The sequence below is a fragment of the Dysidea avara genome, chromosome 11 (genome assembly GCF_963678975.1).
Source record: "Dysidea avara chromosome 11, odDysAvar1.4, whole genome shotgun sequence".
Classification (NCBI taxonomy): Eukaryota; Metazoa; Porifera; class Demospongiae; order Dictyoceratida; family Dysideidae; genus Dysidea; species Dysidea avara.
Genome location: NC_089282.1, coordinates 4,468,399 through 4,485,564, shown reverse-complemented (window position 1 = coordinate 4,485,564; position 17,166 = coordinate 4,468,399). Strand labels below are relative to the sequence as shown.

The 17,166-nt window shown below is 37.5% G+C and overlaps 1 protein-coding gene across 2 annotated transcripts in view; it reads left to right on the top strand.

Annotated features, from left to right (window-relative positions):
* LOC136238144 (transmembrane anterior posterior transformation protein 1-like) overlaps positions 1-17,166 on the top strand; it is a 32,899-nt gene that overhangs the window by 460 nt on the left and 15,273 nt on the right. The window contains exons 2-13 of one of the 2 annotated variants that reach the window (XM_066028495.1): positions 21-151; positions 1,759-1,874; positions 5,691-5,731; positions 6,054-6,169; positions 6,573-6,708; positions 7,499-7,666; positions 8,250-8,330; positions 10,269-10,378; positions 10,843-10,902; positions 12,024-12,092; positions 12,818-12,894; positions 15,602-16,168. In XM_066028495.1, the coding sequence (XP_065884567.1) occupies positions 21-151; positions 1,759-1,874; positions 5,691-5,731; positions 6,054-6,169; positions 6,573-6,708; positions 7,499-7,666; positions 8,250-8,330; positions 10,269-10,378; positions 10,843-10,902; positions 12,024-12,092; positions 12,818-12,894; positions 15,602-15,959 (1,463 nt within the window). In that variant the 3' untranslated portion in view covers positions 15,960-16,168. The remainder of the gene's footprint in view (positions 1-20; positions 152-1,758; positions 1,875-5,690; positions 5,732-6,053; positions 6,170-6,572; positions 6,709-7,498; positions 7,667-8,249; positions 8,331-10,268; positions 10,379-10,842; positions 10,903-12,023; positions 12,093-12,817; positions 12,895-15,601; positions 16,169-17,166) is intronic. The other variant, XM_066028496.1, reaches the window with a different exon arrangement.

Sequence of the window (17,166 nt, the reverse complement as noted above, 5' to 3'; positions counted from 1 at the left end):
ACTTGAGAATATTTTTGTAGTGTTTTCGCTGTTCTCGTACGTGAGGTCGGAGCTCACGCGAGGCTACATGCAGGAATGCGACAAACTGTTGTACAGCGAGAAACACAGACGAGTCTCCACTTTCATGCAAACTCCACGAGAATTAGAAAAGGTCAGTTCCGTGTTTCTATAATGATTTGGGATATGAATGCAAGGTAGCCATATTTAATAGTCTTTGTTGACACACCCTTTGCATACCAAAAATCAGCAACTTTTTGTCATGTGCTGATTAATGTCAACTGACTTCTCAGTGGTCAGAGAAGCCTTCTGCAAGTGTGAAGTCGAAAATGCATGCATTCAGTACCTGCGCCACAAAAGTCTTCTTTGTACTTCTTAGAAGTTGGTTAACAGCAATTAGCATGCAACAATAGTTTTCAATTTTTCAGAACAAAAATGGTTGACTAGACCCTTTCCAAGCGATACTGTATAATCTCTAACCGATAAGCACAAGAAATAGGGGGTCTGGGCACAAGACTAATCACAGGCAGGGAATTTTCAAAGGGCCACCATGCATTGCTCCTATTACCACAAAATTATCAATAAGAGTACTAGCTAGTGCTTACCACTTCGCTGATTTGCCATCATTTTGCCATTTTATGCTAGGGATGGGCAATATTCAATTATCATGATAATCATGATTATTTTATTGGCAATAATCGACATTGTGTACTTTTCATTTACTAGTGATAATCAAAACCAGCAATTATCGTGCGTGATTCGTGATAGTCAGAGAAATATTTGTAAATTTTCAGTGTGATTTTTACCATTTTATTAACAATTCACGATGTGTTTAGTGTTTTTCATTACAAGAGTTGAGTGGACAATAATCGTGATAATTGTGATATTTGTTATGACAATAATCATATAGCAAAATATATCGCCCATCACTATTTTGTGCTCTGTTATTTTTAATCACTTGGTGTAAAATACACTGTACAAACCATTTACGTCAGGGAAATCAAATGAACTAACACATTGTAGCGCATAGATACATCCCGTAGGTTGAGGTAAAGTCTCATGTAAACTGAAACACACAGGTTTGACTTTATATTTTGAGGATGCGACTGTGAAATTCAAGCCAAACAGTATGACTGTGTTCACCACAGATGTGTTAAACACTATTGTGAATATAAAGTAATTGGCTGAACAATGTTAGGTGGTGACTGTAGTTTTAAGTGATTAACTCACCTGGTTACTTTTAGTGGAATTCTACACCATTCACAGTACTTTATAACCATCCGTGTGGTATAATTAGGGAAAATCCTATCAATTATTTTTTCATGACTCCAATGCTTTATGGCAAATCAGCAATCCTTTTTCAAATCCAATGTAGATGTTAGCAAAATCGTCAAATATGAATCCTACCAACCACGTATACCGTATTTTCTCACCAAATATTAGCCCATGCATTATAGACATCTCCCAATGTATAGTAGCTATTAATATACGTCCCTTCCTCATAGAATGGAGGGAGCTGGTTTAATAAGTCACACGCCTCATTTGCCAACCAGTTCAAGACCCGGTTAAACCCTACATGTGGATGAAGCTGCTTAGTTTGTATCAGTAGAAAATGTACAGTGTGTTACTGTTTAGGAACAGGGGCATACATGGTATTGTGTTGGTATTGAAATTACATTGTGTTTATGTCATGTTTTACATCACACTTCTACTGTTAATATTTCATATTCAATGTTTAATAATTATTTATGACTCCACCAGTTGATGTTGTTTGGATTCCTGATCTGTCTCGACTCCTTCCTGTTTGTCGTCTCATTCCTGCCAATCAGAGTCTTCCTGGCTGTGTCGACACTTATGTGGCGGTTGCTGTGTTGTCGGTGAGTGAGCATGAACACTTTAAAGTGAAGTGTGTTTTATTTGTTCTGGTCACATGTGACCTAATCAAAACCCTGTTCCCTTCCCATAGTTAAGAGGGAATCTAGTAAACAGAAAACACATTTGAATACTCATCACTCTCACTACCAAATGTATGCATGTACAATAGAGCCTCTTCAGAATGGCGTGTACATACCTATATATTGGTTCCAAAAACCTGATATTTAAATTGCAGCGTTTTAGAGGAAGATACTGTAATCTCTCTAAATTGGTATGTAAATACTTGAACTTCACTTTAATTTTGGGAGTATTGTCATTTGTTTATTCTAAACATCAAATTGTGCTGCATAAATATTCCAACAACAAATGATTTTATGCATATATCCGACCTGACCTCTTATTGGGCACTTGTGGCAATAGTCCCATACAATATTACCTCTAAAACAAAATCCTCTGCACAGCTATTGGCATTGGCATGCTGCCTTTACTGTAGCAAAACCCCTTTGTATACACAGGAGGGGTCACTCATTGCCTTTAGAAAATGTACTTTTTTTGTCACATGTTGACAGATGTTTGTTCTCTTTTATGTATCAATACACATGCAATCTGTTGGAGTGATATTCCCCAGATTCACTATTCATCTCCAGCTGGCATACACAGATACTTCATACAGTGTACACATGGTCACTTGCTAAGTCCCACGATAATTGTAGGCCAGTTGAGTTTATGAATAATTGCTTTTTCTTGTGCCATTATTTTTCCCACTTTGCACAATGTTAAATTGAAAATTTTTAGTGAAATGTAAGACAGAAATGTGATTCAACACGTGACCCATGATACGAATATCTTAAACTACCTGTAGCAAGGGTCAGTAAAATCTGATGCTGAAAGTGTACTGATAATCTTAATGATAGGCAAAAATACATGACTATTAACTAGAAGCTACTTCAAATTATCATGTGAAATTGTTACATGGTAATATGGAGTAGTCTGACCACAATTAACTTGTTGCATGCAGACCACTTTTACTGTTGCTGCTTACTACTGCATGCATATATGCATTTCATCCAGTCTTAACATTGGACCAGTGATTAGTGGACAGGCAGTACAGTAGATGAATATAGCTGCTAGCTGTAGCTATGGTATGTTGTCTCCATCATACAGTCCATTTCAATTTTCCATTCCAAGGGTACTATTACCCGCACACTCATCCACTGATACAGTTTTTGTGACTAAAATTGTTTATGAATTAGGTACAAATAGGCCAAATCAAACACGTGGTATGCATGCGTGTGCACACATGTATACATGCATGCATACATATACACACACACGCTCAAGCGCACACATGCGTACGCTTGCATACATGTATACAACTTACATGGATATGTTTTGAGAAAGCCATTTTTTGTACCATTCGCTGATGTTACTTGAATACTTATGTATGCACAGTACATGTAGTGTATGACTGACTCTATGATAATTGTAAGTGTTAACATACTCCTTATCCTTTTATAGTTAAATGTTCACTTATTCAAATCATTGTATACAATACAAACCTGAGAAGTCAGGCCATTACCATTCTTACAATTTGCCATCAAAAGCCTTATCAGTGACCTCAAATGAATGAAATAACTTCCTTACCTTTATCATATGACCAAGTGTGTGTGTAAAAACATATAGCCATTGTTTATAGGTTGCCATTGGTGAGGTCTGTCTTTGGAGGGATTCTGTTTCCTCTAGTCATTCATGGCCAGTATATAGGGAGGTCTGTCAAGGCCTCTTCTTGTGGCTAAGGCACAGCTGGGTTAGTGGAGGATGATGGTGATTAGTTAGTTGGTCCTGATGGTTGAGCCATGCTTGGTTACCATATAAGGTAGTGATTGCCTAGTGATGTTTTGGTTGAAGTTAATTATGTAAATGTAATGAAACCTTCATAAGATTAAAATTACTATGGGGAAATGGTGACGTCTTTTACAAAGAGGTGTCCCCAAATCCAGGGTATTTTAAAATGTTTTAACCACAATGAAACTTTGTTCCTGACACTCTGGGATTATCCCGAAGTAGGGCCCAGACAAACTTAGGTGAATTCGAAGGTTCGTTCGAACGAACGAACGAACATTCAAATGCGGGTTGAACAGTTCGAACTATAGCTACTAATTAGATAGTGATACAGTTGAGCTATCCATCTTGCTGTGTTCCATAATGACGTGGAGGAAGCTAGACATATGGTAGTTGGCATTTAATTAAGTTATGTGTTGATGGTTTAGTGGTGGTCACAGGCCATGCCTCTATGAGGTTTTAAGGTTTCTATGTGGGTCCAGTCACTTGTCTCAACTGTATAGCAGTAGTAAAATGTACCGTATAGTGGGAAATTTTCGAGGGATGAAACTTTTGCGAAACTGTGCAAAATACGATTTTCACGTTTTTAAATTCACAAAAGTCTAGAAAGCTATGTGTATAAAAAGTTCTATAAACTGAAACATTTCACGATTATATTTTCAAGAAGCTATCATCACTTGCGAAATTCACGAAAGTTTCGTCCCTCGAAAATTTCTGGCTATATGGTATTTAAACCTAGTAACCACAAGCATTTTTACTTATGGTATTCAATTTCAAGTTTTCTCAGTAAAACTGTTGAGTCAGACAACTGCATGTGTGTGTTGCAAACTTTTGAGACATGTATTTAACATTTAATATGCTATGATTTATAATTTGTAAACAGGAACCAGCTCCATTTAAAAGTTTGAAAGATTCGTGAACTTTAGTTGATGAATGTTCGAACCGAAGTTGTTTGGGCCCTATCCCGAAGTGCCCTAATAAGGGAAGTGTGCTGATCTTAGGAGTGTAAATGTTTGCATGCTTACACCTGCAAAAATGGTACCATGGACAAGAGTCATGATTGTCAAGGTGTCCACATTTCATAGTGTCCATTAAGTGTTTCAACTGCAGTGCATGCCTATTCAAGGATGTACAATAGAATTCATTACTATACACAACCTTGTAAGATATGCTCTGTATGTAGTGGATGCAATACTTTTTTCTGCATCATGGAATTTTCATAATCTATGCATACAAATGTGACACACCCTCACTTACATCAGTGAGGGTGCAAAAGTGGTTTGTCCACAGACACATTAAATGCTGAGGTGTGGCTTTATGTATACAAACTGTTTGTTTAAGTCACTTGACACCTAATAGTGTGGCATAGCATGTTGATGGTAGCTAAGGAACTTGGCGTCATCTTACAAAAACATTGTCATTAATGCTAATACTCTGTATCTTGTTACCATGGACGAGAAGCTAATGGATTAACTTAAATTTTACCAAGTGATGTAATGCACTGTGCATACAATATGAATGAAAGTGTACGTACAGTATATATAGGATACAAGGCTAAGGCTTTGTTATTTATGAATACTGTGTGGTCCATTGAAAATACAGTACTTATAAAGGTTCATAGATTTGTCAGTGGTTTAGTGGTACTATTGATTTGGGACCTACATAGGCAGAGGTCTAACAGTTGTTCACAAAGAAGAGTTTCATTGTGTATGTGTGCAGTACATGTGTTTGTTTTCTATGTGTGCAATTGTTATAAAACTATACATCCTTAAAGAAAATATTCTATTACTGTATGGTTGCATAATCATTTTGATGTGTAGCTAAATAAATGTAGTACGTGAAGGGATTGAAAGGGTTCAAACAAATCCTGACCATCTAGCTCACCAGGGCACACATGTTCCATTACATAACATGTAAATATTTGTGTGTTCTTTTATGGCTGTTTTAGTTCAGGTATGGTTGGTGTGCACTTGTAGGTTATCACTGGAGCCGGCACAAATCTGTGACATACTGAAAGGTATGCATACAACTTCCTGTTGTAATGTGTCTGTTCGTCTGTGTGTATTCCTGTTGGTGCTGGTGTGTATTGTGTAATGGCATTGACATATTTTTTGGGTGTGTATTACAATGTATCCCTCTGTTCTGGACACCTTACACCATGCTGAAGTGTGGTGAGGTGTTATGCACTGTGAGCAAGTGTCCTGTTTATTAGGGTGTCTGTGCTTCAGGGCTGCCCTTTTAATGGTGTATTGCAGCTTGTATTGGTATTAATTCTTTAGTGTATTTCTTGTATGTTGGTACCCTTGCATATATACTTGCATCTGTTTGCTGGTTTGTAGCTCTGATTGTCGTAGTGTGTGTCATTGCTATGAGAAATGTTGACACTTCTATGGTCTACCATATGGTGCGTGGTCAGTCCTTTATCAAATTGTACGTCATCATTAATGTGTTGGAGGTGAGTGTTTGTGTGTGTGTATGTGTATTTGTGTGTGTTTGTGTGTGTGTGTGTGTTTGTGTGTGTATTTGTGTGTGTTTGTGTGTGTTTGTGTGTGTATTTGTGTGTGTTTGTGTGTGTGTGTGTGTTTGTGTGTGTGTTTGTGTGTGTGTGTGTGTTTGTGTGTGTGTTTGTGTGTGTATTTGTGTGTGTTTGTGTGTGTGTTTGTGTGTGTGTGTGTTTGCGTACATGCGTGTGTGTGAGTGCATGTGTGTGTACGTGTGCGTGCGTACTTGCTCGTGCGTGTGTGTGTTTGTGTGTGTAGTACGTGTGTGTGCATACATGTGTGTGTTTCTATGTACGTAAGTGTGGTGCAGTGTATAGTGCACACAAGTCACTCTAACACGTAACACTATCTATCCAGATATTTGACCGATTGTTAGCGTCAATTGGACAAGACACTCTTGACACCCTTTACTGGGTTGCTTTAGAAACTAAGAGCAAGAAACAAGACTACTTGGAGGCACTATTCTACTTCTGTGTGGCCAACATCTATGTGTGTATCCTTCATGAAATAGTGTTTTTAGTTAGTTACAGTCCATTGAGTCTAAAAGTGGTATATAATATATTATAGTGTAGAACAGGAACTCACTGATAATATTTTAATGTGGTCTAGTGTTTCCGCATCCACTCTTGGAATTAAATAAATATTTTAAAAATTTATTCAAGATGACCATGTAAGTATATCCTACCAGGAATAGATTACGTTATTCATTGGGTAGACTGCATTAATGTTGTTTCCTGAATACTATGAGGATGGGAAGTGTGATAGTTTGTTCCATGTTGCCCGTAATGACTTATATCCTACAAGAAGTTCAAATTGCTATTATACTGCATCCCTTTCGGAGATGTTCTTGTAGTGTTCGCATTAAAAACTTTTTTTCAGCACTAGGACGTTTTACTGCTCATATACATACAGTACTGTACATATGATATGTAACATTGTACTGATTATTTCAGGACAATTTTGTTGGGTAACATGTGCGTGTACTTATATTGGGCATGTACACATGATGGCTCAACATTGATGGCTCAACATTGATGGCTCAACATTGATGGCTCAACATTGATGGCTCATTATTATGTACTCCTTTCTAAAACCTTATGACATTAAGATTTGTACCTTTAATGCACTTTTGTACTATAGCTGTCACATTAAGATCATGTTACTAAGAAATTTTTAAAGAATTTTTCTCTCCATGAGTCATTACATTAGCATAGGCAAATTTTTCAACATTAGATTTTCCTCCTTTGCTACAGTAGTTCTTATTGTTCCTTGACTATGTCAAGTCTTACATACTGTGTTGGCACTATTTCAAGCTGTCACGCTGAATGTGGCCATGAACTCACACAGTAATGTGTTACTGACTATCCTCATCTCTAACCAGTTTGTGGAGCTGAAGGGAAACGTGTTCAAGAAATTTGAGACTGCCAACTTGTTTCAGATGTCATGTAGCGGTGAGTGGTAGATATACATACAGATAGTGCTTTGTATGTGAGTGTAATAGTTTTTGGGAGGGACAGGTGTGTACAGTACATGTTGCTACAGATTTTTGTGACAATTGTACCTTACATTTGATATTCAGTTATATAATACGAAATTGTAAAATAATTTTTTTTTGCTGATGGCTGACCCATTGCTGAAGTTTAAATATTAAGCTTTACATGTAGTGATCACAAATTGTTATGTTGATATCTCACTACATTATGTTTATGTGTGCAGCACCTTGAAACCTTTATGCTAGGTTTCATACAAGACTGCCTTACATTAACATTGTCTCACACAATTCATTTATGCTAACACTATAGTAAACATATTGTGTACAGTATTCTTGATCTCTGTTGTTGAGGGCAGTGACTTTTTGAATTCATTAACCAAAAGCTGATTTCATGTTTATTTCCGATCTTCTTCCCACATTGTATGTACATGTGTATGTGCAAGTAGTTGTTGACATTACGTAAGTTCTACATGGAATTCTGGGAAGAAGTTGATTGCAAACTGTTCTGTATTAGTACAGTATGTTTATGATATCACCCATAGACATCCGAGAGAGGTTTCATATGGTGGTGTTGTTGGCTGTCGTGTCTGTGAGGAACTTAGCAGCCTTCAACTGGGATCCTGGTAAGTCTTGTATATGTAGGATATACATATATGTACATAGTGTACTCCATTAATGCGGCATTTTTGGAGCCAAAAGGAAGGAGGCTATGAAGAACACCTTAGTTATGTTTGATATGGTCTCTATAATGAGGTGGTCTTATTAATACAGTAATACGTGGCCACTAAGATTTACTGTTGTGTTTTGGGCTTGACATTTATTCAAAGTATGTATATACCTCTGAACTACATGTATTGTAAATTCTGTAACCGGTCTCCCTATAAAGTCATGTAAATTTTGTAACAGTGTTACGTATGATGTCATAATTCGGTGTATGATTTTGTGGAATTTTAGGTCATAATCATGGTTTCCTTTCTGTTAAATAATTAAGTCTTCTTGGTAAGCGCATCTGTCGACTGTAGTTTTATTCTGCGTAGGTTAACATACAGCAAGAGTCCATCATAGAGAATATTATTAACTCTTGTATACAGTTAGCCCACTCATCTGAAGAATTTAGTACCCATAGTGTTTGAGCTGCTGTACTGGGCAATCCTCATAAGCATGGTGCCTTTAACTTTTAAGCACTACTTTACCAGAGGAGGTTGGACACGCTGTAAGCGCCACATAAATATATTGCCCTTGATTGCATTGTTTTATTTGGTATTTCACGTGACCCTCAATAGTCACAATACAAATTTGAAAAACGATGGGGTTGACTAGATATTCGGATGGTGCTTCACGTAAGCTTCAAGGTGATGTACTTTGTTTTGTAAAAGCACTTGGTGATTGGGGTGAAACTAATAAGTTGTTTGTAGAAGTTCTCCAGAATTGTCACATACGTATTCTATAATCAGAGCAATGATACTTTACTGAGATCGATGTATAAACCTCGCATAATTTGTTTTAGGGGTGCTTAAATTGTGTCCAACCTCCTCTGCTACTTTACAATGCCGAACTTCACTTTGAATACCGAATTTGAAGGCTGGGCCATCCCCCCAATTCAGCTGGCCCCTTTGTTCAGCTGATAATTGCATCCACCTCTGCCCTAAATGGGTTGTCTCATTGTGACGAAGGGTACTGTCCACTGAAATATTTGGGTAGGACAGATATCGGGAAGGGTCAAAGCTACTGTCATTTTTTGTTAGGTGGCCTTCCCCTTCCACTGCTCAGTCTTACACCTGTGCTCCCCATACCACACACCCTGTGAGACAGCCTTTAGACAAGTGTACTGGGTGTGTATGGATTAACGTAACTGCACAACGGAAAATAAGAGAGCACATGTGTACATAGTTCATACCAAGATAGCATTAAAAGTCAAGGAATCTATATAGCCTATGTGATCCACTTGATCTCTAGTTGAAAGCTCACAATAGCTCCTATGGGGAATGCCAAATTGGGATGGTAAAACAATGTCTCAGTAGACTGGCCACCAGAGCATGAAATCAGGTTCCATGGGTGAGTCCCCCACACTGTCAAACCCATTGCATAGAGTTGATGTCTGACTTTTCGGTCAAACTGATACTACACTATTCCACCTATTTGTTGTTGCAACTAGTCCACTGGCTCCAGGTGGACTGTCATAACACGTTCTTGCCTCTTCTGGGATATTATAGGGCAAAGCAGTGCCAATGTCTGCCATATTTTTTGCCTTGAGGCTGCTGCTACTGGGTAACTATCCCAGGACTATTACCTTCAGAACTTGGGGGTAGCTCCACTGTCCTAGGCCTAGACCAAGGAGCCCAGCTCAATGGAGTCCAGGTACCATACCTATTGGGCCAGCTTTGATGAAACTGTTATTGTTTTATTCATAATATGCATATATCTCTGAACTGTTGTAGCGAGGATTCTATAACAGGTTTCCCTATATGGTCATGGGCTTCACAGAATTTTTAGGTCTTCATCATTTCCTTTCTTCTTGATAAGGTGTGGCAGTACTATGTTAACTATGGTGTGTATTCCAGGCCACTTGGAGATTTTAATTCCCGAACTACTCATGGTGTTTGGTTCAGAGTTGTTTGTAGACTGGGTGAAGCATGCCTTCATCACCAAGTTTAATGATATACAACCAGAGGTATGGGGGGATATGTACATCATACCATGCACACACACACACACACACACACACACACACACACACACACACACACACACACACACACACACACACACACACACACACACACACACACACACACACACACACACACACACACACACACACACACACACACACACACACACACACACACACACACACACACACAGACAGACACACACACACACACACACACACACACACACACACACACACACACAGACAGACACACACACACACAGACACACACACACACAGACACACACACACACAGACACACACACACACACACAGACACACACACACACACACACAGACTACACGCATTGTGCTATGCACAAAACTATTGTTTCCATGGCTATATTAAATAAAATATATGAGTGAATTGCTGGCATTGGTTTCTACTTGTGTAGTTGTCATGCATTGGGTATATTTTCTAGGTATACAGAAAGTATCGGTCAATTTTAGCAAAGGACTTGGCTACAAGTAGATACAAAAATGTAAGGAAGAAAATACTTGTAGTGACATGCTTGTAGTGACATGCTTGTAGTGTCAGCACTAATCCAGTCTCTTTACTGGCAATAGTAGTACGTATGAGACTTTGAATGTACAATATTGTGAGGGTATCATGTAATTCTGTCAAGATGGTCTTTATTTGCAGCATGTACGTATATATAAAAGAGCTTGATTTTTTTTTTGAAATCATATTCCCATATGACATAGCCTATTCAAGCTGTATCTAGTGCTGGTTGCTGTATACTTTGATGGTATCAGTGTAGACTCATGTTGTGCCCTCAGGACCACTGTGTGTGTACCTACATCCCTGCACATGTCTATATTTACCTGTTTGTTGTACTCGTTGAAAATTGCTATTTTGCATACAGTACTGCTAGAGGTATGTCCTTTACAATTTCCAGGAGAAACATTTTATTGTAGTGTATACCAAATCCTGCTAGTGTGTTAGCTGGAATCAAGAGATTTTGGAGAGCTTGCGTTATAGAGCAATTACAATATTGAGCAAGCCAGTTGACAGTATTTCTATTGAACAATAAGGAGTATAGGTTACATCTACTCATCATCAATAAAACTGTTAATGGTGTTTGTATTGAAGTGAGAAGAAGTGTAAATTGCTGATACAAACTCTACAACGCAGAAAAGTCACTTTTAAGAGTTCACAATGTCCTAATCCCTTGCTATATATGTGTGGCCCTATTACTCAATAGCTGGCTTCCAGCCTTCCACACACAGAGGACTGTTTGTGGGTTGGTTTAATGTTTTAAAACATTCAGCATCCCCCCACAACCTAAAATGAAATTTCACAAAAAAGTACTCCTACAAATCTATAGTGGGACCCATAACATAACAATCTGAAATATGAGTACCTTGATAATCAGTGTACTAGTTGATAGTATTGTACATTTAGAGTATGCTGACATCAAGACACCTACCACTTAGGGATGACCTGGGTATGTCTGGGATAGAATAGTTTTGTGTGGGTATACAAGACTTTTCTATGCATACATAGTTCAGCTCCTACATGTAGAAAGTACAGTGGTTAATTATTGACTGATGTGTACATGTTGTGGAGTGTGTGTGACTTCTTATTTTCTCTTCCTGTTAGTCACGTGGGGACCACAGTGACTTAGTGTCTCGTAGGGTCGGCTTCATACCACTGCCCCTAGTGTGTTTGGTAAGTGTGTACAGCAATGTTGTCTTAAAGACTTGTATGAAATACTATACAGTATGTACACCTGTATACCTGTTATACTGTAGTAAATGTTGTTAAATTAAATTGTGTGCAGGAACATTCGATCATCTTCAGTATAAAAATCTTAGAAGCCAGACCCAATCCTTGTCCTGGGGACCCATATGGGGATAAAAGACAAGTAAAAACTACTTTATGCTGTGCATTGGACATGTAATAGTGTTCATAAATATCCACAACAAATTTTCTTAATCCTTAATCTTAATGTTAGCTATAGCCTTCTATATTCACTTGTGCAAGACCTCTAATAAAGTCGGTCATTTGCAAGTTGTTGAGGGATCTCGTTGAGCTGACGTTTTGTTTCGTAGTTGTATACAACATACAGTATCACACATCTCATGTACTGTACGTGTAAACCCAACCCATAACAAATTCAGGAGTAGCTTACTATTCATCCCAAAAATGGCCATCGTTCTACCCAGCCTATCGGAGGACATTTAATGCAATAATCCAAATAAGGTCCATGGATTAAATAAACAAACACACACCACAATGTGATAATGTGTACTCTCCTCTTGAATGAATATCTTTAGGGTTAGTACCAGCTAACTAATCTTATTTATTGGTAGCTTTTTAAAAAACATGTTGATAAGTGAAGTGGTCCATTTCTGGTGGATTACAGGTAATTGCTCAATAATTATTGTTTACAGGTGTGGCACACTGCCAGCAAATCCTTCCACATACATGGTAGTACCGGAATCCTTCTAATGATCTCTCTCTTCCTTTTGTAAGTTGAGATATTGATCTTTAATTGCTAAAGCATGCTTGTTTGCACAACCATGTTGTGTGTGTGTGTGTGTTTGTAACACATGTAACAGTCTTGAAATTTTTGGAATAAGGCATTAATGTCAAACATTCGTTAGAATGTTTATTAAGCTTGGACCTTCGAATGTAAATTACAACATTCAAACATTCGTTATCCTAACCGCATTTTAAACATTTTTACTTTCAAATTGGCTGTGAGGTTACAAGTTTCACAAATATATGCAAGCTTATTTTTGTAGACTAATTGAGTGGGTATATCAACATTCAAACATTTGTTAACAAAAAAATTAAAGAATGCTCGAGTAACATTCATTTATGCCCTATTTTGGAAGTAACAAAACTACATGTATTTGCACTGTGCTAGTATTCTACAATGTTTCAGAGTTTCAGAGCTGGTATACCAACATACAGTGTAACCTTGTTTAGTAACCACCTCATAGTAAAAGACCACATCATCATTATAGTGGCCACTTGTAGTAGGTCCAAAATATACTGTAGCTAAGGTGTACTTCATGACCTTACTAATAATACCACCTGACCCTCCTGCACCATACTATCATTACCCTTACCACCCACAACACACATACATTGGGTTGTGTGCCACCAAGCGTGGGCTATTGTTATTGATTTCCAACATACATTACACACAACAACCATGCAAGCAATTTGCATATAATCAACCAGAAAAATCTCAATGTGGGTGAGTGGGGGCTTAGCCGAAATAATAATAAAGGATAACATAAATTTGAGGTGTCCAGCCGAAGACAGCCCCTGGAAAAAACCTGATAGGCTTTTTTTTTTCTTCTTTTTTTTGGCTACCAGGAAAAGCCATAAAGTAGCTCCACTCATGTTGTGCTTATCTTAACACCTAAAAATACAATTAAAATTGTCCATGTCCTGTTATTCTCTTGATCCAACAACAATACCTGCAGAGAATTAAGGAAAATCAAGTAAACCATATTACTGGGAGGGTGGGTGGGTAGCCCACTTGTACAAAACACGTGGCGTAGAATGAATTATCACACCTCATTTAGCCTGAGAAAGGCTCACGTAACCCCGATAGTATTCATTCGAGAGCTTAGTTTCTGTCTAATTCATTACATTCAAACGACAGAAAATACACGGGTCCCAAACATAGCTAAAGTCTTCATGACCTCACTAATAAGACCACCTGACCATGTCAAGTAGGTCCCAAACACGGTTAATATATACTTCATAACGTTATTAATAAGACCATCTCATTATAGTGACCATGTCAAGTAGGTCCCAAACATAGCTAAGGTCCTCATTAATAAGACCAAATGATTATTGAGACCACTTTATTTGATCCTAAAGGTGGCCATTGATGAAGTTGCACTGTTTATGTTTAACGTTGTAACTGTATTTAATCAAAAGTTGATATGTGAGAAAGTACAATGTTTTAAAGTTCAGTTTTGTGTAATAACACAAATTGTTACATGTCTAAAAGTACGATGGTATTTTGGGCTGGGCAGTTAGTAGTTAATACTGGGAAGCTCACTAGTTAGTGGTAGTGTAGTGTTCCCAGGAATGTGATGAAGTGACAGAGTAGATGAATCTGATGTAATCTTGTAATTGGCTTTCATCTGTTCAGCATTTGTAATGACCAATTTGTTGGGGACAGAATAATGTCTCGCTACTGAATAATGACTTCTGTGAGCTTCCGATAATTCACAATAATTTACTCTTGTGTACATTAAACAAGATAACATGGATGATGTTCCTTAATCAGAGGTAACTTTGTAGGTGGTGTATGCTTCAAGCTGACATACTATTGGCTATGTTGACACCACTAGTCATCCTTTGTTTGCTGTAAAGATACATCTTGTGGTCAATTTGTGTTCAAGCAATAGTACAGGGCTTCTTATGCTTCACTGTGTACTGGTGGCTATAAGAAATATTTTTTGTACACTTGTAGCTGTATAGCAGTAGGTGGGAGAGACAGAGAAGATGGGTAGTATTTACTACACATCCTAAAATGATTTTTTGTTTTATTGTTTTGAAGTATATATAGGGCATGTGTGGTAAGGTGTCAGTAGAAGAGAAGTCTATATGTAGCATGCTCCAGCTGTGTGGGCATGCTCCCCCCAGAAATTGTTTGAAAAGTGATTTACGACTAGCATTTTGGCCACAACTTTTTAAAGTTTAGCTGAACTGGGAAATTTGATAAAAGTGGCAAAATTAAATGAGCCAACATTAAATCTACCACATCTTACCAACCATTGTACATCTGTTTTAGTTAGTATTCACATCACATATCATAGCAGTTTTCTCCCGGAAAACTTTCTTGCTGTTATAGCACATAAATTGTGGAGTTAAAACAGTTTCATTTTATTTGATTGTGTTCCTAGCTACTCTGTTACATTCTGTAGTTTTGTTTTCGGTCAAAATGATTGTAGTAGTATAAACAAGCTAAAATGGAATTAGTGATAATTGGCCAATTACAAATTGTGTTTGAAATATGAAACTAATATTCTTGACAGTATATACTTACATAATACAATTTAGGTGGAATATGGAAGTTTTTAAGGGTGCTCTAGCCATATGTGAAACTGTACAGAGCACCCTTAAGGATAACTGGTAACTTGTTGGTATACAAATTCTTTTTTCTTTCTTTGGTAAATATATACAGTGCTGTTTTTATTTTACAGTGTAGTGTCATTGAAAGTTCTAATTGGTGTGCTCTTATTGGGAAAAGTACATGACTACCACTATGCTGAACAAGAAGGTCATGTCAGCAGTAACCCGGCAACTGGACAGCAGTTAAAACCATCCGACTCATTATTATCCCATGTCAGCCAATCATCCGTGACTGAAGTGAACTGCACACAAGAACTAAAATCACCTCCCAGTAGAGATGGCTTGTTAGAAAACATTAAAGCTAGTTATTCAGCAGATGAAAACGTGATTCCTAAAGAGGAACTGTTCTTAAAGCAGAAACGACATCAGCCCAAGAAACCGCTATCAGAAATTGAGAGATATACATTATGCAGTAATCGTATTGTATAGTGGCCTCTCCCCCAGTGTACATAGTTACAATGAATTGTGGTATTTAACATACCCACCTCACCCATGACTCCCTAATGTTGTACATGATTCAATAATTTTGCATTTCTGATAATTATGTACATACTTACAGATTTCATTGTAAAAAATGAAGTGGTTGATATAGATAACCAAGTTACTGATTTACATCCAGAATTCCATAAATACAAAAGGCGAATCCTAATTACTCAAGATTTCACATAATTACAAACAGTGGATGCTATAAGTTTACTTGGTAGTGTTTCATCATAAGTTTCTGTATCTCATTGTACTTCTTGTGTTTAGTGTCTCTGACTAGTTTAAATAAAATATTTGTACTGGTTGTGATGAATGCCCCTGGCTGCTGTATTCAAGTACTGGAAGTGATGGAAATAATTGTTACAGTATCAGTCAATTTTGTAATGTGGACTGGACACATACAACAGACACTTGTGACACCTTATCCTACATGGGACTCTTATATAGCACACTGGAGTTTACAGCAGTTAATAAAGTGTCCAAAATAAGGATGTGTATTTACAGTTCACACTGTTTATAACTCTGAAGGGGGAATCATTATCTAGTTGTGGTACTCTAACTGAACAGTTGACTCAGCACAAGGTAGTTTAACTTGTAGAATCTTCACTATACTGACCAAGTAAACTATGAAAAAATGAGCATTGTGCTTTTGAGCAGTGCCCAAATAGCACTTCTATCATGTTTACTATTATTTCCAACATTTTACGACACGAGTATAGCCAATAATATCACTTGATTCAGTGTTGTTAAACAATCTTTATTTCTTTTGCCAGGTGAATTTATCTGAGTATATATTGATCACTAAACCATTTTTGACTGCTCTATTAGAGTATCTCAAACATTTTAAATAACTAATACATGAAAGATCTGACCAAGAGAAGCTTGGATGATTTTTTCTGCCTAATAGTTTGCAAGGCTTTTCCCTTAATGATTATGTGTGGTCTTTATACAATATAAGTGTTGTATAGGTAGTAACTCAACATTATTAAATACCTCGATGGCCACAGAGTGTAGTCCAGCTGTGTCCTTGAGGGAACATGCGTCAACTACAACATGTACACTGTAGCCTCGTTGCAACAGGTTCAATACTGTCTGCTGGACACAATACTCTGTCTGTGAAATAATACAGATATTATAACAAACAGAACTGAAT